Consider the following 21,883-nt stretch of genomic DNA (forward strand, 5'->3'; position numbering starts at 1 on the left):
AACATTAAAAAGGTTTAAGACGGGGATTTTAAATGTCTTCAGGATCAGGAAACGCTCTGGATTTCAGACATAGGCATATTATTCCGCTGGGCACTCAAACGAAATGTAGTACCACCAAGAAATATGTTAACGGGAGTTTGTTCACATGGCAGATATTTTGAAGTTTCTGGACATATCGACTTCCGAAAATTCAAACTGTAAAACATTCTGTTTGTAGAACTCCTCAAATCAAGGGCGAAGAGGTTCTGCTGTCAAGAGAATAATGATCATTAATTAGGCACAAGTAATCGGCCTTAGATTGTTTGTAGATGATTCTGCCATTTTCAGTCTAGGAAATCCATCGGATGATGGAATTCAGTTCCAGATTGAATTAGGCAAGTATGGGTACGATTCTAAACGTGGCAGCTGACACAAGTTATGAAAAGTGTGAGGTTATCCACATCAGTAATGAAGGGAATACGTTAAACGACGGTTACACGATAAATTGCAGGAACCTAAAAGTTGTCACTGCAACGTAATATTTAGGGATTACTCTTACGAACAGGTTAAATTGCAATGACCACATAGATAATGTTATGCGTTTTATTGGCAGAAGAGTTAGAAGATGCAACAAATCCATCAAAGAGACTGGCAACAATATGTTTTTCTGTTCTCTGCAAGAATATTGCTGTATGATATGGGGTACTTATCAGATGGCATTGACAGAGGACGTCCAAAAAGTTCAAAGAAGGACATCTCATTCTGTACTACTGTGAAACAGAAGAAATGGTGTCACGGATGTGATACGGATGTTGGGGTGGCAGTCATTAGAATAAAGGTGTTTAGCATTGTGATGAGATATTTTTTGATACTGCAATCAGCAACATTCTCTTGCGAATGCGAGAATATTCTGTTGACGCCTACCTTCAAAGGGAGACACGATCGCAGCAATCACATCAAGCACGAAAAGATGTAAGTGTTCATTTTTCCTGTACGTTGTCCGAAAGGGGAGCGGTACATAAATAGTATGCTAATGGTTCTTTGAACCCTCTCCCAGGCACATAAGCGTGGATTTCAGAGTAGTCACGTAGATGTAGATTTTGATAAGAATTAAACATGGTAAACGTTAATGAAACCGACAAACTGCAGGGACAGACAACTGACTGGAAATGGAGGAAAAATGTCCTATGAACACCTGTCTGGAACTCCATCGTTGCCTAGGCAGATCACACTGACGGAAGAGATCTGACAACGTATCGTGTGTTTCCTTTGTGTTGCAGGCTGTGTGATTGGCGCAACGTACTGTAAGCAGCAGAATGGCCCGGTATTCATGTCGGGAATAAGACAAGGTGGTGTTTGTGTTCGGCGAAGCAGAAGGAAACGGCCGAGAGGTAGCACCGCTATACCAAAACAAGTAACCTCACAGACACCGACCACATCACACAACATATCAAGCCCAACACATCAAGCCCTTTTTTGGGCGTTTCCGACACCATGGATCCTTTCAGACAGACGAACATAAAGTGGGGCAGCGGACTGTGTGTACACCAGATTTGGGGTACCAGGTTCTACAAGGCATTGTGAGAAACCCTATTACAAGCTGCAAATATGTGGCCCGCCAACATAGTGTAACCAAAGTACGATCGTGTGTATCCTGCATGACAACCGCTACTATCCCTATCACCATGGAGGCCATCGCTCTGGGAAGATTTGTAGCCTTTACATGCAGCACACCACCCTTTTCCGGACGTATGTTCGTAGGGTACCCCCACTCAGGAAACCGTCCATGCGGTTTGTCCGTTCTTTTAATGTTCACCCTGTACGTAGCTGTACGTGGTATAACGGAATAGTATTAATTTCCGTGCAAGTACATTGTTGTCGAAATCTTACAATAAAATAATTGTGCTTTACCCGCTGTAACACAATTTTAACACAATCACTAAGATTCTGTAATTTTTTTTTTTTTTTTTTTTTTTTTTGCAGCGGAAAAGGTACAATTACTTTATTGTTCTGTAATTAATACATCAAATCATTTACGCATGCTCTGAGTTATTTCTTAACTTAATATTATTTATTATTACGCAGTGCATACATTCAGTCGAAGAACGAAAGAAACCATTAGGCCTGAGAATCGCAAAGCTTATGTCCTTGTCGTTCTGTTTGATTGCCTTTTCTACAAGGGAAAAGGCTTCGTAGGTGGACCCTGCGCGGAGCGTAGTGGTAGGGGCAAGGTAACTGCTGGCCTTGTCGCGTTCCATTTTGGAGAACACTTTTTATGTGGAAAAATGTTTACCGCAGACAGATTAAGTGGTGGACAGTGACCAACCAGTAGGAATAGTGGGATGTTGTGTTTAGGTGAAATCAGCAAGATTTTTAATTTTGGTATTATTGGATGAAATACATTTATTAACACTTCTGCACTGAGAACTTTCGGCATGTAAGGATTTACCATGTTTGCAAGACTTACAAGGCCAAATTATGATGTTACGAAGATTGAACCAGTTTGCTTCAAGCAGATATACGAAGGGAAGACATTACGACACCTTTGGTCTGTCATTTTAATCAGTGACATGAAGAATCTGCAGAAGTGTTTCTGGCATCACGTTTACAACTGCGTGTGCGACTGATAAGGCAAAGTACAGACTATTTCTTTGTTATTCTCGTAAAAGGAGAGCTAGACTTATTTCAATGTGTACTGTGAGCAAGTATGTATTTCGGTCAGTACAGAGACATGTATATCAAAAGTTCGTTACTGTTTAATTTCAAGTACCTGTTCATTTTACTTACTCCCAATTTTAAAAGTGGTCATTGCTACATGTAACAAAAACAACAACGATAATTGCGTTGTTATGATTCAGTTTAATGAGGCAAAGTATTAGACATTTTTGATGGGTCGCTTTGTTGCAGTATTGGAGTAAAATTTGTTTGCATTAAATACATTTTCTTCAAATCGTGCGCTTAAAGTTTCAAAAGTCAATTCTCTCCATTGAAGTGACGACTGTTAACTTTAAAGGTCTCTTGAAAAGCTATAAAGTAATGACAGGAAGAAAAAATAAAATAAAATAAAACGACACACCACATGGAATTATCCGAATGGGACGGAAGTCGGTAAAGGTGATGTACAGATACAGACAAACAAATGATTAACATTTAAGAAAAATAGGATGATTCATTCAAGAGAAATAGCTTCACAAATTGAACAAGTCAGTAATGGGTTGATGTACCACTGGTCCTTAGGGAAACAGTTATTCGACTTTCGATTGATTGACAGTGTCGCTGGATGCCCTCCTGAGAAATTCTGTGGTAACTTCAGTCCAATTGATGCGTCACATCGTCAAAACTCTAGGTGGTTGGACGGTACTGCCCCAAACACTCCAAACGTTCTCAATTGGGGAGAGATCCAGCGCCCTTGGTGGCCAAGGTGGGGTTTCACAAACACGAAGAAGAGCAATAGAAAAGCCGCCGTGTGTGGCCGTGCAGTGTCTTCGTGAAACATAAGCCCAGGCTGGGCAATAAAAGGGAGTGTCGAATTTCGTCGACGTACCGCTATGCTGTAAGTGTCGCGGATGACAACCAAAGGGGTCCTAGTACGAAAACAATGTCATTTCAGACTATCACTCGAGGTTTTTGGGCCTTATAGCGGGCGACTGTCACGTTGGTATCCCACCACTATCTGGGGCGCCCCAAACACACCTTCAATGTTGATCGGGCCTTAATTCGAAGCGAGACTCATCACTGAAGACTATTCCAGTCAATGTGATTCCAGAGCGAAGATATGTCTGGAGATGCCCCAAACACTCTGCCTGTAGCCCGCCATACGGCCCAACAACCAGGAGTGAAGATCCAGCGTGCCATTTCTTTTCAAAGGCAGGCCCCTTTTTTGTTGCCTTTCATGGCAACCCATCCTGGACTTACATTTCAGCAAGATAGTGCCTATCCGCTCAAGGCGAAAATCTCTCCTGCTTGTCTTAGTGTTTGCGAAACCCTACCTTGCCCAGCAAGGTCGCCAGACATCTTTCCAGTTTGAAACGTTTGGAGCATTATAGACAAGGCTCTCCGACCAGTTCGTGATTTTGACGATCTGATGCACCAGTTGGACAGAATTTGGCACGGTGTCTCTCGACATCCAACAACTCTTTCGATCAATGTCAAGTCGAATTACTGCCTGCATAAGGGCCGGAGGTGGAGCAAAACCGTGCTTATTTGCTAAATTTGTGAAGTTCTTTCCCTCGAATAAATGCAATTTTTTTGAAATTCTAACCACTTGTTTGTCTGTACATGTACATCACGTCTACCAGTTCCCGTCCAATTCGGATAATTCCTTCGTGTGGCTTCATGTTTTTGATCTTACACTTTTTCTGTCAATTCTGGTTCTAATAAGCAATCTTCAATTTCCTTAAAATACAATTTAAATGCGTCTTTGAAGTTGATTGAACGAATTTATATTCTGAAACCTCGTTCCATCGGTACATGACGACCGAAATAGTAAATAGTCTGGTTAAATTTCAGTGAGAAGTTCTCAAAAAGAGTTTATGCATATTTCATTTTCCAGCAGTAAATGCTGTCAGTATGTTTAGAGAAGAACATAAATTACAAAAACAATAACTTAGTGTAAGCAGTGGAGCGTAATTAATAATTCGTTGCCATGCACAATACCCAAAATTTTATCTATTAAATTCTTCAGAAAAAAAAGGGAGGACCAAATTAAAATTCAGTCACGTAAACAGACGATCAAATTTAAGCAAAGGATTATCCGATAAAATAATTTAATGTTAAAAATGTTAATAACGTTCTTTGGTTCACAAGACTGAAATTAGGCGCTCCGGAAGACAGCCAAAATCTTAGCTAGGTCACACTGTTTCACAGACTGTCTTGAATACGAAAGTAAGGAGAACACTACATCTGAGAGGATGATAGTGTCTTTTTAGTATAAGGCGTTCAGTGTAATGCGAGGAGGTAGCTCTATCCTTACACAATAAGTTTTCACTCTTGAACGTACTTTATGCACTGTGTTAAACATTACGGTTATCAACAATTCCCTGCTGGAAGGAAGGCATGGAAGAGTTTTATATCCCTTTCGAGGAGGAGAACAATAGAGATGAAGCCACCAAATGATACTGGGAAGAATGAAACAGGAAATCGGCCGTGTTCTGTTCAAGGAAACCATCGTGGGATTTTTCCTTAGAAGATTTCGGGAAACCAATTCAAATTGTGAAGCCAGTTGGGGATTAGAATCATAGGCCTCCAGAATATTTCCTTCACCCTCAAAGCAAGTTCGTAAATTTTTAAAAGTAGCGTTGACGTCGACAAATATAATATTAGACGCAAAAGTTTTTTTGTATATTTCTTCAAAGATTTATGTCAACAAAGAGCATAGTTCCGAGAGATCGTAGGTAGCAAAGTACATTTGAGCACTGGAAAATGTCGGAAGCAAACTAATGATTCTTGATTATTCCAATCACCTAATTCCTGTAATAGAAACTGCTGCCGTGTTGAACACAGGGCGTTCCTTGCGCTATAGCAAATGGAAAAGTTCGCCGTATTACGTGACTGAAACGAAGCCGGATATTGAACTGGCAGTTGAAGTGACAGTCAATTACAGGATGGGGATGACTCCCCATATAAAAAAAAATGTGACAGAAGCCAGGTCCTGGGTGAGTGAAGCGTACAACACTCCATTTTCTAGTCCATCAGGCACTGGGCAGTTTGCGTGCAGTATATCAAACGTGTGGTGTGAGTAAATATCATTTTGGGGTAAACTGTACCCAGAAACATCATTCACAGTTGAACAACAACAAAGAGATAACAAGGTTTACTGTCAACTATTGCACATTGTAACAGGGGATAGACGTGGCATGCTACAGAATATCTCTCAGCATTGCAAAGTTGGACAACACAACTGCAGGAAGTAGATTATCACGATATGGTACGAACGTCACCGCCAAGCAGATGTAGCTGTGCTCACTGCTTGTCACATATGTGAAGGAAAACCGAGAATGGATACATGAAGGAAGGGTGAGGTAACCTGGCATAATGTGTTACGTGATACATTAGTACAAGTTGGTGACTGGGTATAGCATGACAAAATCGACCTGAGCTGCTATTCAAACATTAATATCGATGTATTCTAGTATGAAGAATTTACGTGGGCTGAATTGAAGTAATTTACCAGTGCTACTATCCATCACCTCTGAATGCCACAGGAACCTACTGCTTATCATATACATCTGTTTCTTACCGAGTGAGGTGGCGTAGTGGTGAGGCACTGAAATCTAGCAATAGGGCTACAGCGACCCCAGAACACTTTGACTGACCTTGAAGGCTTGTGACGTCACACTACGTACGTCCGTTCACTACTGATGACATCACTAGCCACACCATCTTGTCTATGATGTCACTATCATGACCCGACAAGCCACATTCCAATAATACTACGTCTCCCACACTGAAACGAACCACATTTCATTCCTTGGAACTGGGTCCACCATTAAAATGAATTTCTACTTCACGTTCCACTATTGCTTGCCATTAAAATGAGGCAATAAAATTGTAACAAATGGCCCCATGTTACAGCAAAAATTGTAACAAACTTATTCAAACATCATCATGTTACAGTAAAATTGGTAAAAATTGCCCAATACATCATCATGCTACTACAAAGTTGTTACAAAGTGCTTAATGCTACAGTGATATTGTGACTGATTAGCCAACTTTACAGTGTATATTGTACCAAATTAACATATACATTGTTACGTTACAGCAAAATTGTTACAAATTGCCTTATGCATGTTAGAGTAAAATGGTAACAAACTGCCTGATACATTACAATTTTTATATTACACTGCAACGATTTGCTCCAAACATCACTAATGCATGGAAAATACTGCTGCAGACAAGGTTGATAAGTTTATATGGTGACTACCATTACTCTGGATAGAACTGGTTGGATCAATAACGGTTAGTTTACATATGGTCGCTGTCTTTATTTACCCTGTATGCTGTTGGAGCAATAATGTTTAGTTGATATAGTGACTGACATTGCTCCAGATACTAATGTGTTAGGCAATAATGGTCAGCGAATACAGTAACTACCATTACCCTGAATGTATAGTGACTATAAATGTAACATAACCTAAGAGCGAACGGGTATCAGTTACTGAATCATAAATATTATTTGTCACAATAAACTGGCAGACTGTAACTTGATAGTCGTTGTCAGCTAGTGGATATCCCTACTTTTAATTCGTTAACAGATAATCGTCAAACGAAATTGTAACAGATAGCCCCATACCTCAACATGTACAGCAAATCTGTAATAAATTGCTCCAAACATAATCACGTTACAGGAAAAATTGCAACAAAATTCCACATCAGAATTGTAACAGGTTATCCCACTCGTCACTGACTACACAATATGTCATTTGTTCCAATCAACTACAAATTATTCCATCAAGCAAAACACTTATTTTGTGACTTATTTCAGTACCCTGTCCATGGTGTCACAACACATAATTTTGTGTAACCATGCTGAAGCATGGGGCAATTTTTTACAACTATGCCATAAATTGGCTATGTATGGGCAATTTGTTACGATTTTACCGAAATATGACGTTGTATGGGCCAACTAGTTTCAGTTTACACTGACACACATAGGGATATTTGTTATAGTTTCATTGTAACATATGGATATACAGGACAATTAGTTATGACTTGGTTATAGCATTTCGAAATATGGGGCACACATTAGAATATTGCTGTTACATGACAATGTATACAGTCATCAGTTAAAATGTTGCTGCATCATGTCGATGTATAGGTCAATTTGTTACAACACGTTTGCTGTAACACATGGCAAAAATTTGTTACAGTTTTGCTGTAACAGGTCGATGTATTACGTAATTTTGTACAATACTGCTGTAACATGGGAACATATAGAACTATACGTTACAGTGTTGTTGTAACTTTTAATTGAATGGAGCAATCTGCTGCAATTTTAGTGTGAAATGACGATGTATGGAGGGTGAGTTCCTTGTTGTCTCTACTGTTCAGTAGCATAAAGTAGCATTATCAGTAAGAGATAACAAACATTTCGTACTATGAGACTGTTAATAATAGCCCAGCATTGAGTCACGTTAATGGCTAGGGAACTTTGAAAGTGGGTAGCCGAAAGCTTTGAAACCATTCTTTCTTAACTATAAGAATGTGTATTATTGTTGTTGAGTATGATACTTTACCGAAAAGTCATGCAGTTTTCACTGTGATAGCAGATACTGACCAACTGTTGTACTGAGAGATTAATAGAATACCCTAGCCTAAGGATGACCATAATGTTCCTCTGACCTTGTTATCAGTTTTAGCTGGAATATGATTTGTCGACAAACAGCAGAGACTATTTTGACATAGGAATAACATTTTTTACTTTGGGACTTTGGTACTTTGCTAATGACACACATATTTTTTGTGTAAACATATTTAATTGTACCTTACACAAGGAGTGGTCCAGGAATGTAAGCAGGCCTTCACTTAATGTTTATATAGATAATTTTGAACGTGACAGATAATATGCATTTCTTGGATACTTTAGAACATGACCAATATGGCATTTCTGTGGCTACAGTGTGACTGGCTTTTCCGTTTTAACGGCCGGGTAGATACTGGGATGTGAGTGACTGTTTCGCTGTAATGGCCATTACTATTCCAAGAAATGAGATGTGGCATCTCCGATTGTGAATGACACCATAGTTAAGGAAGGCAATAACCTTTATCACGTGATGTCAGCAATTTTCATGGTTCGTTACACCGTTTTGGAGTCGCTATAGCTCTTTCTGTGGACGGTGGCGGTTAAAATTCCCACCCAGTCGTCCAGACTTAGCGAATACATGTTTCCCTAGATCGCTTGTCTTGTTGAGAAACACTGGACCAAGTATAAGCATTTCCACTTTGCTTTACTTGAAATCTTTAACGTCATTGACCAAATACCATGTGGTCTCATGTGGTTTGCTCTCCGAAAGCGTGAGGTACCTGAAGAACTAACTTAATGCGTGTGGCCTCCCCAAAATAGTTTTTAAAGTCGAGTACTGTCTTCTGCTGGGATACCAGGTGCCTTTCCTATTCCAGCAGGGAGTCCATCAGGGATTTACTCTCTCTACCCTTCTCTTAATCATAAAAATATACGGAATCGCTAGAGATCTTCAGCAATTAGCACTGCGGTCACATCTGCATGATGATGATGTTCTAATGGCTGCTGAAGAAAAGATCGATCTCTAGCATGAAGTCGAAGCGTAGAAGAACCTCCTTGAACTGTCCGGACAATGCCTCTATATAAAGAAGACTGAATACCTACGAACATATGTAAATAATTCGGACACTATGAAGACCGACGGTATAAATGTACCAGAAGACAAATTTCTTCACGTCCACTGACACATAAATCACTGTCAACGGCTCATTCGCTTCCGAAATCACAAACTGCACTATCAACACATGTCTGAAATGGCGGATAGTTGGTATTGTTGTAGCTAGCGACGAAAGCAGCACAGCAAAGATGTGGTGTAATGAAAAACAAAATGCTTCAGTGGATATCCGGTGTAACACCTCATGAGAGATTCACAGGTGGTTCGAATTGTCCCCTCTCTTTGAGAAGATACGGAAAGCCATGTACAACGCTATGGATATCTACTTCAGGTAGATTACGAAACGATGATAATTTGCGAGTGTTTGTTGAAAGTCAAAGTGGCTGTGAGATCGAGGAAACGTTGGCCAGAAAGCATCCATACAGACCTCAGATTGAGGGATCTCCACACTGAACAAACACAAGATCTCACCAAGAGGAGACTGAGACAAAAGGGGGAAGGGAAAGCCCGTTAGAGTGTGGAACAAAAGCTGCTGAATCCGAACAAGAACTTCAAGTCAACTGCCGGGATTGTTCCTTCGAAAGAGCCGACTTATTTCCCCAATCCATCTGTAATGATGTCAACGTCGACGGGACGTTAAACACTAATCTTCAATTGCACTTTCCATTTGTTCACTTACGTCACTTTTCAGGCAACCAATACAACACACCCCTTCGACTCCCTCACCAACCTTACGAGAGCTCCACACTGCTGAAACGTAGCTCGGACGTCATTCAGCAAACTGTACGTGAAATTTACACAGTTCTTTCCCATTCCGTTTTTTACGTATGGCGATTAAGCGAACATGGAGTTGAATGGTCTTTCAATGCTTCGTTTGTATAGTACAGTACGTCCTACTACCTGCTGTAACGGTTTGACACTCACAGTAGGTAGGTGTCTTTAATTCTAGCGCTAATTTGTGTACAAAACAGAAGTCAATAACCAGTTACATTCACTTAAATTTGCAAGCACATAGCCATAAACCACTTCAAACTAACAATACATAGTTTCTGAACTAAAGATACTTTCAAATCTTAGCGTTTATCGTGAGTGTGTGGAACATGCGGCAACCCCATTTTCACATTATGTTTGAGTATATAACATATATGCACTTGAATGTTTCGCCGGGTGAGATTACGAGGAACGTCTGTAATGCGGAATTTTTAACTACAGACGTGGAAAAATAGACAGAGATACAACCTTCAACGAATAAGAAATATCCATTGGGGTCCTTCTGCAAAATTTCTATAGCCGCCCTCGTCATGTCCACGAGTCTCGGCTGTGTGTCCGGGGCCTCCAGGTTGTACTCCATATGGCTGTCTGCAAAGAGGCCTGCAACATTAGAAGAAACCAGCGTTTACAAACAGTTGATTGGCAAGATGAGTGGTACAATGAAATTTAGGCAAAGTAGTAATTTGAAGCCATAGTTGATGTGCACACTTGACAAGAGGAACAGTCGATAATTCCTAATGACTCAAAGTGATCATAGAAAAATTTCCGAGAACGTTCACTACGTAGTGCAAGACGGCCATTTTTAAAGAGGGGACACAACTGTCTGGGGGTGTGTCGTTTCGGTGCTGCGGAGCGTCTGAGCTACCGGTTTGTTATGGTTACAGTCAACTACACACAGAGGTCCGTTGTGGTCTGTAATAGATATTCCAATGTATTAACGTGGAGCCGATTTACGCTGGAAAAAAATTGGATCCAAATTCCGCCGCCAGATGTAAATCTAGCTCAGTGAGTGCAATAAATGCGTATAGAAGTGATCCCATAAACAGTGGATTGGGAAAAGGACCTGGGCAGGAAAGGTCAAAGAAGTGAGAAAGGCACAAAGTTGATTTTATTGTTAATCGCCGCTTACACAATTTGTTCCATATCAGAACAAGAGACATCGACGAGATGCTGTACAGCACCAGTTTTGCACCTGGCGGCGAAAATTGGAACTAAATTTTTTGCCCAGCTTTAATCTGTTCCACATTATTGCATTAGCACGTCTACCAAGTTTTCCTGCCTTATGATAAATACCGCCCGTAGTGAACATCTTGAGCAACTCGACTATAATTATTAGCACCCGACACTTAGCTTTTGCGTTAGGTATCCTTATTACTTACACAAGTTGTTTGTCAATTCACCATCAGTGTTATATGCGAGGACGGCACATGCTGAACGCTTGGTATGTTGTGCAGAACTGTATACTGCTAAATTATTAAGACGAAATGGCTCCACATCCACATCAGTGTGAGTACCTTTCAGAACCTGTTTGAGGCGGCCGCGGTGGCCATGCGGTTCTAGGCGCTTCAGTCCGGAGCCGCGCGACTGCTACGGTGGCAGGTTCGAATCCTGCCTCGGGCATGGATGTGCGTGATGTCCTTAGTTACGTTTAAGCAGTTCTAAGTTCTAGGGGACTGATGACCTCGGATGTTAAGTCTCATAGTGCTCAGAGCCATTTAGAACCTGTTTCACTCTTTCTTGTACGTCTCGCAGCGACCCGCGCTGCAACAGCTGATTATTCAGGCTTTTGATAGGTGGTCACATTAATGAGACTGGTCATTGTATGTCGCTTTGTAAAACGTACAAACAAAAGCAAAAATCTTGATCATAAGGAGCCTGCGTTTCTACCAACTGTGAAAATACTGAGATACCCAGCAAGTAACATATCTTTCGTCATACATCGAACACTGACTAGCGAAGTTCAGTCATAAATCCAAATGTTTACTTCATTTTGACATTATTTCACCGTATATATGGAAATCTGTCGCAAAAATTGAAGGTGGAAGGCCGACATAGAAAGGGAAAGGGACTACTAATGCCAGCTGCATCGGGACTTTATGCTGAATCAGCGATGGAAAGTGAAAATGCTTGTCTGACTGGGATTCGAACATGTGATTTTCTGATTATTAGGCAGTTGCGTTAACCACTGCGCCACCCGGACACAGTGTTTATTGAAATTACGTGGGCTGTCTCGGCACGCCTCGCTGGCGGCCCATATTCCTGCCTAGCGCCATATATCCGCAGTCCTTGTCCTTGTCGTCCATCCTCGTACTTTGAGGTTCCCGCAGGAAATCGGACTTAAAAGTGCATCCGCATTGAAGGTGGGCGGTTCATTGCCCATCGAGCTTAATCAGTTATATGAATGCATGATGTCTGCTCTTTCGGACATGTCCGGATGATGCAGTGGTTAACGCAACTGGCTAATAAGCAGGAGACCCCAAATTCGAATCCCAATCCGGCATACATTTTCACTTGTCGCCGCTGATTTCGCGTAAAGTCCCTAAGCAGCTGACATAAACAATACCATCCCCTTCCTTTCATTTGTCCCCCCTCCTTTTTCAATCTACATAGTTTGTGTCATTGCTGTAGATTTCGCGTGGAGTCTGTTCTTACGAACATTTCTGCAAGCATCGGAAAAGCGCTACTTTGAATTCACAGAGTGATGTAATGAAACAAGCATAAAATGACGTAGCAGCAATGCGATTTGATATCATGGCAAGTGTGATTGCTTCTGACTATACGACACTTTATCACCCATGTAATATAGGCATAGGGATCTCAGATAACACATCAGAGGGTCGTCTTACCCAGCAAGTAGTCGGTCTGTTCGATGTCTACTCTGCTGAGCTGCTCCAGGTTCGAGACGTAGCTGGCATTGCCCCACTGCTGGTGGTCATCCAGCCACTCTGATATCAGGTCCCTGCCGTCTTGTCTGCTGCCCTTAGTGCCGGCGACGTCGGACGTTTCATTGCCAATGAATTTGCTGCGACCTCCGCCCAACAGCACCTGTAATAATCATGAAAGTACAGCAAAGACGCTAAGTAAAGCACTGGAGGGAATGATGTGTACCATTTGAACATTATACGCGTATAAAGGACGAAAGTTACGTGCTTTGAGTTAAGGTACGTCCGTAGGTACAGGTGTCCATAATTAAAGTACCATTTTGAGATTTCTGTAGAAAAACAGCACCACTGCTCAGAATTTTGTCCAACAGCATATTATTGACACTAGAGGAAACGTTACGGAACAAAAAGCAAATTTAACAAAAAATTGGTCAATAGATGGTGCTGTAAGCGTCACAATATGCGCATCAACAGACGCGCGGGGGCACGGTTGTTTTTCAGTTTGTGTCCGAAATACACAACTTGACTGTCTCCGTGAAGGATCGCGGGCTGTCAGTAAACTCTGCTATGAAAAAGGTGATTGTGGTCCAGTAGCCCTGCAGAAGTTCCGGATAGTCAAGGGTAAATTGAAAGGTACTGGTCTGATGGCTGCTTGGTTCAAATGGTTCAAATGGCTCTGAACACTATGGGACTTAAAAGCTATGGTCATCAGTCCCCTAGAACTTTGAACTACTTAAACCTAACTAACCTAAGGACATCACGCAACACCCAGTCATCACGAGACAGAGAAAATCCCTGACCCCGCCGGGAATCGAAAGCGGGACCCCGTGCTCGGGGAGCGAGAACGCCAATGCGAGACCACGAGCTGCGGACTGATGGCTGCCAATGGTCTGGTGAAAATGACTAGAGAACTCGAGAGGACAGTTTCAATTGAAGTGCAATGAGGACTCGTATAAAGGACGAATGTTACATGCTTTGAATTAAGGTGAGTCCGTAGGTACAGGTGTCCATAATTAAAGCACCATTTTGAGATTTCTTTAGAAAAACAGCACCACTGCTCAGAATTTTGTCCAACAGCATATTATTGACACTCGAGGAAACTTTACGGAACAAAAACCAAATTTAACGAAAATTTGTTCAATAGATGGTGCTGTAAGCGTCACAATATGCGCGGGGCACGGTTGTTTTTCGGTTTGTGTCCGAAATGCCCAACTTGACTGTCTCTGTGAAGGATCTCGCGTTGCCGGTAAACTCAGCTATGAAAACGGTGACTGTGCTCCAGTAGCCCTGCAGAAGTTCCGGACACTCAAGGGTATAAAGAAAGGTACTGGTCTGATGGCTGCCCATTGTGTGGAGAAAATGACTGGAGAACTCGAGAGAAGAGTTTCAATTGAAGTGCAATGTGGCAGAGGGAGAGGGCAGCGGATTCGACGTCTGTCGACGATATGGCCACACCACTGCTGCAGGGGTCAAGCGGTGTGTGCAGACATGCAGAGCACGGGGAATTGCCCGAACGTTGGACACGCCTGAGAGCACGTTGTATAACGTCCTGCATTGCTATCCGTACAAAATCGTCCATGTTCGGAGCTGCTTCCTGTTAGCGAGACAAACGTTCGCTCTGGAATATCTTGCTCTTGTGGAATATGGCAATGAATGGCCATGGAACATTCTGTGGCTAGAGGAAACTCATTTCCAAGAACATGTTAATATGCAGAATTGCAGAATATGGGTGACAGAAAATCCGCATGCACATGAACCGCTACCACTTTATTCTACAAACGTGACTGTGGTGCGGATTGACGGCATCGTTTATGGTAGGGTCGTATTTTGTAAGGAGTCCTGCTAGTTCTGTCTCCTGTAACGTCACTGGCAAACGCTATGAGAGACTTTTGCGCACCGGCGTCTTATCACTCGTTCAATAGCGCCGATGTATCGCTAGGATCATTTTTATGTAGTGTGGCGCGTCTGTTGCAGAGGCATTTTGGAAGTGATAGAAGTATCAGCTGTCATTTCCCTGCAGCATGACCGCTCAGATCAGCTGATCTTAACCCTTCTGACTTCTGGCTTTGGGATTATCTGAAAGATGCTGTGTTCAGTGCTTAAATTACGAATTTAGCTGAACTGAAGGAAAGCATTATGCAATGCATTATGTACGTGGCCCCCGAAACACTTCGATCTGTTGTCGAACATGCTGTTTCTCGGTTTCAGCTTGTGGCAGAAAACTTGGGCAGCATACTGGAAAATGTCTTGCGCCAGCATCACAACAGTTAGAAACCGATGTCATTTTTATCGCGGTTTTTGGCCCCAGCACAATTAAATATCGATGTCATTTTGCTTTTTATGCAGTTTTAGGCCACAGGACAATTAAAAACCAACTTACCTTGCTAATAGTATTCCAACTGATGATAGCCTAACTAGAGTAGTCATGCATATTGAAAAGTACGGACGGTGTAATGTGCAACTCAAACCGTAGCCGTCGTTTTGCGATTCATCTATCATTTCTAAGCGACCTCATGTATGGTAAGAAAATTCTAGTTTACTTCTTACGAAATATAGTGCGTCCACAATTAAATTTCCAGTTTCAAAACACTGTAGAAAAACAACCATTACTCAGAATGACTTCACATTTGAGCAGCATATTATTGATTCAGGGGGAAATGTCATGTAACAAAAGATGCTTAAAGCGCCTTTATTGGTGAAATAGTCGTTCCATTTTTTGTCCATGACGTTTCCCCCCTGAATCAATAATATGCTGCTCAAATGTGAAGTCATTCTGAGCAATGGTGGTTTTCTACAATGTTATGAATCTGGAACTTTAATTACGGACGCACTGTATTTTGTAAGAAGTAAACTAGAATTTTCGTTAAAAAGTTAGCCCAAGTGTTGCATGTTCTTGTTTTAAATAAACGCCAGTAAATTAATTACCTTGTAATTACAACGTCTTGAGAGCGAACTCTGTGTTCTAATTTTGAGCCCAGTCTTTAAACACCTCAGCTACTCAGCGCCCTCGATAAATCCATCATCCACAATATTTTGGCCGGCCGGAGTGGCCGAGCGGTTCTAGGCGCTACAGTCTGGAACCGCGCGACCGCTACGGTCGCAGGTTCGAATCCTGCCTCGTGCATGGTTGTGTGTGATGTCCTTAGGTTAGTTAGGTTTCAGTAGTTCTAAGTTCTAGGTGACTGATGACCGCAGCAGTTAAGCCCCATAGAGCTCAGAACCATTTTCAACAAATGACAGCATCTAACACACGTAACCTCATAGTTTAGAAACCAAGAAACAATGTTTACGATAGTAGTTTCCGTATCAGGTGACCGAAACATCCATTTATATTATGTGTCTTCCCTTGGGAGCACAGTGACAATAGTTTACAGTGACTTAGGTCTCTGTGTATAGGCTTCTAACACTATAAATGGCAGGGACTGATGCTAAACATGAACTTCACCAATTGCAAGTGCTTATCTTTATCTACACTATGAATCTACTTTATCCGCTGGATAGGTCAGGAGTCCACTACACGCAGCAAGCGGCTACACGGGTAGCAGGGGTTGTGTGGCGTGGACTGGGCGGTTTTTTAGGTTAGATGGCCTCGGGCAAGTACAGAAAGGGCAACAGCCTCAGAGGGTGCGGGGCAAAGTCAGAACATGCGGAGACCAAGCAGCAATCGGTATTGTAATTGTAAACTGTCGAAGCTGCATTGGTAAAGTACCGGAACTTCAAGCGCTGATAGAAAGCACCGAAGCTGAAATCGTTATAAGTACAGAAAGCTCGCAGAAGCCAGAGATAAATTCAGCTGAAATTTTTACAAAGGCACAGACGGTGTTTAGAAAGGATAGATTGCATGCAACCGGTGCTGGCGTGTTTGTCGCTGTTAGTAGTAGTTTATCCTGTAGTGTAGTAGAAGTGGATAGTTCCTGTGAAATATTATGGGTGGAGGTTACACTCAACAACCGAGCTATGTGAATAATTGGCTCCGTTTACCGACCTCCCGACTCAGCAGCATTAGTTGCAGAACTACTGAGAGAAAATTTGGAATACATTGCACATAAATTTTCTCAGCATATTATAGTCTTAGGTGGAGATTTCAATTTACCAGATATAGACTGGGACACTCAGATGTTTAGGACGGGTGGTAGGGACAGAGCATCGAGTGACATTATACTGAGTGCACTACCCGAAAATTACCTCGAGCAATTAAACAGAGAACCGACTCGCGGAGATAACATCTTGGACCTACTGATAACAAACAGACCCGAACTTTTCGACTCTGTAAGTGCAGAACAGGGAATCAGTGATCATAAGGCCGTTGCAGCATCCCTGAATATGGAAGTTAATAGGAATATAAAGAAGGGAGGAAGGTTTATCTGTTTTGCAAGAGTAATAGAAGGCAGATTTCAGACTACTTAACAGATCAAAACGAAAATTTCTGTTCCGACACTGACAATGTTGAGTGTTTATGGAAAAAGTTTAAGGCAATTCTAAAATGCGTTTTAGACAGGTACGTGCCGAGTAAAACTGTGAGGGACGGGAGAAACCCACCGTGGTTCAACAACAAAGTTGGGAAGCTACTGCGAAAGCAAAGAAAGCTTCACTCCAAGTTTAAACGCAGCCAAAACCTCTCAGACAAACAGAAGCTAAACGATGTCAAAGTTAGCGTAAGGAGGGCTATGCGTGAAGCGTTCAGTGATTTCGAAAGTAAAATTCTATGTACCGACTTAATAGAAAATCCTAGGAAGTTCTGGTCTTACGTTAAATCAGTAAGTGGCTCAAAACAGCATATCCAGACACTCCGGGATGATGATGGCATTGAAACAGAGGATGACACGCGTAAAGCTGGAATACTAAACACCTTTTTCCAGAGCTGTTTCACAGAGGAAGACCGCACTGCAGTTCCTTCTCTAAATCCTCGCACAAACGAAAAAATGGCTGACATCGAAATAAGTGTCCAAGGAATAGAAAAGCAACTGGAATCACTCAACAGAGGAAAGTCCACTGGACCTGACGGGATACCAATTCGTTTCTACACAGAGTACGCGAAAGAACTTGCCCTCCTTCTGACAGCCGTGTACCGCAAGTCTCTAGAGGAACGGAAGGTTCCAAATGATAGGAAAAGAGCATAGGTAGTCCCAGTCTTCAAGAAGGGTTGTCGAGCAAAAACTATAGACAGACATCTCTGACGTCGATCTGTTGTAGAATTTTAGAACATGTTTTTTCCTCGAGTATCATGTCGTTTTTGGAAACCCAGAATCTACTCTGTAGGAATCAACATGGATTCCGGACACAGCGATCGTGTGAGACCCAACTCGCTTTATTTGTTCATGAGACCCAGAAAATATTAGATACAGGCTCCCAGGTAGATGCTATTTTCCTTGACATCCGGAAGGCTGGAACTGTCGCCTGATAAACAAAGTAAGAGCCTACGGAATATCAGACCAGCTGTGTGGCTGGATTGAAGAGTTTTTAGCAAACAGAACACAGCATGTTGTTATCAATGGAGAGACGTCTACAGACGTTAAAGTAACCTCTGCCGTGCCACAGGAGAGTGTTCTGGGACCATTGCTTTTCACAATATATATAAATGACCTAGTAGATAGTGTCGGAAGTTCCATGCGGCTTTTCTCGGATGATGCTGTAGTATACAGAGAAGATGCAGCATTAGAAAATTGTCTCGAAATGCAAGAAGATCTGCAGCGGATGCGCACTTGGTGCAGGGAGTGGCAACTGACCCTTAACATAGACAAATGTAATGTATTGCGAATACATAGAAAGAAGGATCCTTTATTGTATGATTATACGATAGCGGAACAAACACTGGTAGCAGTTACTTCTGTAAAATACTGGGAGTATGCGTGGGGAACGATTTGAAGTGGAATGATCATATAAAATTAATTGTTGGTAAGGCGGGTATCAGGTTGAGATTCATTGGGAGAGTGCTTAGAAAATGTAGTCCATCAACAAAGGAGGTGGCTTACAAAACACTCGTTCGACCTATACTTGAGTACTGCTCAACAGTGTGGGATCCGTACCAGATCGGGTTGACGGAGGAGACAGAGAAGATCCAAAGAAGAGCGGCGCGTTTCGTCACAGGGTTATTTGGTAACCGTGATAGCGTTACGGAGATGTTTAGCTAACTCAAGTGGCAGACTCTGCAAGAGAGGCGCTCTGCATCGCGGTGTAGCTTGCTCGACAGGTTTCGAGAGGGTGCGTTTCTGGATGAGGTATCTAATATATTGCTTCCCCCTACTTATACCTCGCGAGGAGATCACGAATGTAAAATTATAGAGATTCGAGTGCGCACGGAGGCTTTCAGACAGTCGTTCTTTCCGCGAACCATACGCGACTGGAACAGAACAGGGAGGTAATGACAGTGGCACGTAAAGTGCCCTCCGCCACACACCGTTGGGTGGCTTGCGGAGTAGATGTATAAATGTAGAAATGTAGATGTAGATGTACTGTGACAAATCCCTTGCTGTCGACTGTAATCAGTAGAAGATTTCTGGAAGAAGGTAGCCCCAAACTGCCTTCCTCGTGGCCTCTGTGTCACCCTGTTTCCTTCTTATGCCTAAACCATAATAGAACTGCTGTTTATCCTTCTTCTCCTTAGTGAGACGACCACGACTACCCAGAGGTATGCCATCGATGGTCTTTCCCCTTTAATAGTTTATGTGTACGTGTGCCCAGCTACATTCGTATGTATCGCAAACAATCTAGTTTTAAATTTTGACGGAAATTTCGTATGTCATATTTTCCAACACATTTCGAATCCCTATCTGCAAGATACATCACATAATGTACACCATAATTCTCTTTTGACCTTCGGAAGATTCTGACAATCTCTCTCATTCCATACCACCCTTGTACCAAAAAAAAAAAAAAAAAAAAAAAAAAAAAGTGAGAGGAAGCATGACTCTGGTTCTTCATTTTCAGCTATGGCTGTAATTTATCAAACATTATATGTCCATCGCTGGCCGTTGTGACCGAGCGGTTCTAGGCACTTCAGTCTGGAACCGCCCGACCGCTACGGTCGCAGGTTCGAATTCTGCCTCGGGCTTGGATGTGTGTGATGTCCTTAGGTTAGTTAGGTTTAAGTAGTTCCAACTTCTAGGGGACTGATGACTTCAGATGTTAAGTCCCATAGTGCTCAGAGCCATTATATGTCCATCAAGTTCCCATTATTAGACACATAAAATTTATTCGCAGTTGCGAATATGTACAACCATCAGCTGTATAATGGAATGACGAGAATGAAATTCATTCCGAACCGGGACTATAACCCGAATTTCCCACTTACCGCTAATGGTTACCTTACCATTTGGCTATTCGTGCACGACTGAAGGCAAGAGCCAAACTTTGATATGTCGTCAACCATTTGTCTACAAGCTGCAGTCGTATATCCATTGTGTATACACATACGAGTCCAAAGGAACTTGCCATCGCAAATCGAAATAACACAGGAAATGCAACATACACTACTTGCCATTAAAATTGCTACACCACGAAGATGACTTGCTGGAGGCGCGAAATTTTACCGACAGGAAGAAGATGCTGTGATATGCAAATGATTAGCTTTTCAGAGCATTCACACAAGGTTGGCGCCGGTGGTGACACCTACAACGTGCTGACATGAGGAAAGTTTCCAACTGATTTCTCATACACAAAGAGCAGTTGACCGGCGTTGCCTGGTGAAACGTTGTTGTGATGCCTCGTGTAAGGAGGAGAAATGCGTACCACCACGTTTTCGACTTTGATAAAGGTCGGATTGTAGCCTATCGCGATTGCGGATTACCGTATCGCGACATTGCTGCTCGCGTTGTTCGAGATCCAATGACTGTTAGCAGAATATGGAATCGGTGGGTTCAGGAGGGTAATACGGAACGCTGTGCTGGATCCCAACGGCCTCGTATCACTAGATGACAGGTATCTTATCCGCATTGCTGTAACGGATCATGCAGCCACGTCTCGATCCCTGAGTCAACAGATGGGAACGTTTGCAAGACAACAACCATCTACACGAAAAGTTCGACGACCTTTGTAGCAGCATGGACTATCAGCTCGGATACCATGGCTGCGGTTACCCTTGACGCTGCTTCACAGACAGGAGCGCCTGCGATGGTGTACTCTACGACGAACCTAGGTGCACGAATGGCAAAACGTCATTTTTTTCTGTTTAAAGCATCATGATGATAGCATCCGTGTTTGGCGTCGTCGCGGTGAACGCACGTTGGAAGCGTGTATTCGTCATCGCCATACTGGCGTATCACCCGGCGTGATGATGCAATTGGTTACATGTCTCGGTCACCTCTTGATCCCATTGACGACACTTTGAACAGTGGACGTTACATTTCAGATGTGTTACGACACGTGGCTCTACCCTTCATTCCATCCCTGCGAAACCCTACATTTCAGCAGGATAATGCACGACCGCATGTTGCAGGTCCTGTACGGGCCTTTCTGGATACAGAAAATGTTCGATTGCTGCTCTGGCCGGGCACACTCTCCAGATCTCACACCAATTGAAAACTGGCTCGTCACCATACGCCAGTCACTACACTTGTTGAACCGTGGTATCGTGTTGAAGCTGCATGTTCAGCTGTACCTGTACACGTGATCCGAGCTCTGTTTGACTCAATGGCCAGGCGTATCAAGGCCGTTATTACGGCCTGAGGTGGTTGTTCTGGGTACTGATTTCTCAGGATCTATGCATCCAAATTGCGTGAAAATGTAATCATGTCAGTTCTAGTATAATATATTTATCCACTGAATACCCGTTTATCATCTGCATTTCTTCTTGGTGTAGCAATTTTAATTTCCAGTTGTGTAGTATTCCATTCAACGATAAGTGACCAGTCTTCTGCCATGGTTAATCTAAGGCTGCAACAATGTCAGTGTCACCTTCTT

General features: G+C 42.4%; 1 protein-coding gene across 2 annotated transcripts in view; it reads right to left on the minus strand.

The window, feature by feature from the left end:
• Positions 1-21,883, minus strand: part of LOC126253118 (membrane-bound alkaline phosphatase-like) — a 168,359-nt gene that overhangs the window by 38,409 nt on the left and 108,067 nt on the right. For both annotated transcript variants that reach the window (XM_049954239.1, XM_049954241.1), the window contains exons 6-7: positions 12,950-13,148; positions 10,572-10,703 (exon numbers count right to left, since the gene is read on the minus strand). In XM_049954239.1, the coding sequence (XP_049810196.1) occupies positions 10,572-10,703; positions 12,950-13,148 (331 nt within the window). The remainder of the gene's footprint in view (positions 1-10,571; positions 10,704-12,949; positions 13,149-21,883) is intronic.

The sequence above is a fragment of the Schistocerca nitens genome, chromosome 4 (genome assembly GCF_023898315.1).
Source record: "Schistocerca nitens isolate TAMUIC-IGC-003100 chromosome 4, iqSchNite1.1, whole genome shotgun sequence".
In the NCBI taxonomy this organism is placed as follows: Eukaryota; Metazoa; Arthropoda; class Insecta; order Orthoptera; family Acrididae; genus Schistocerca; species Schistocerca nitens.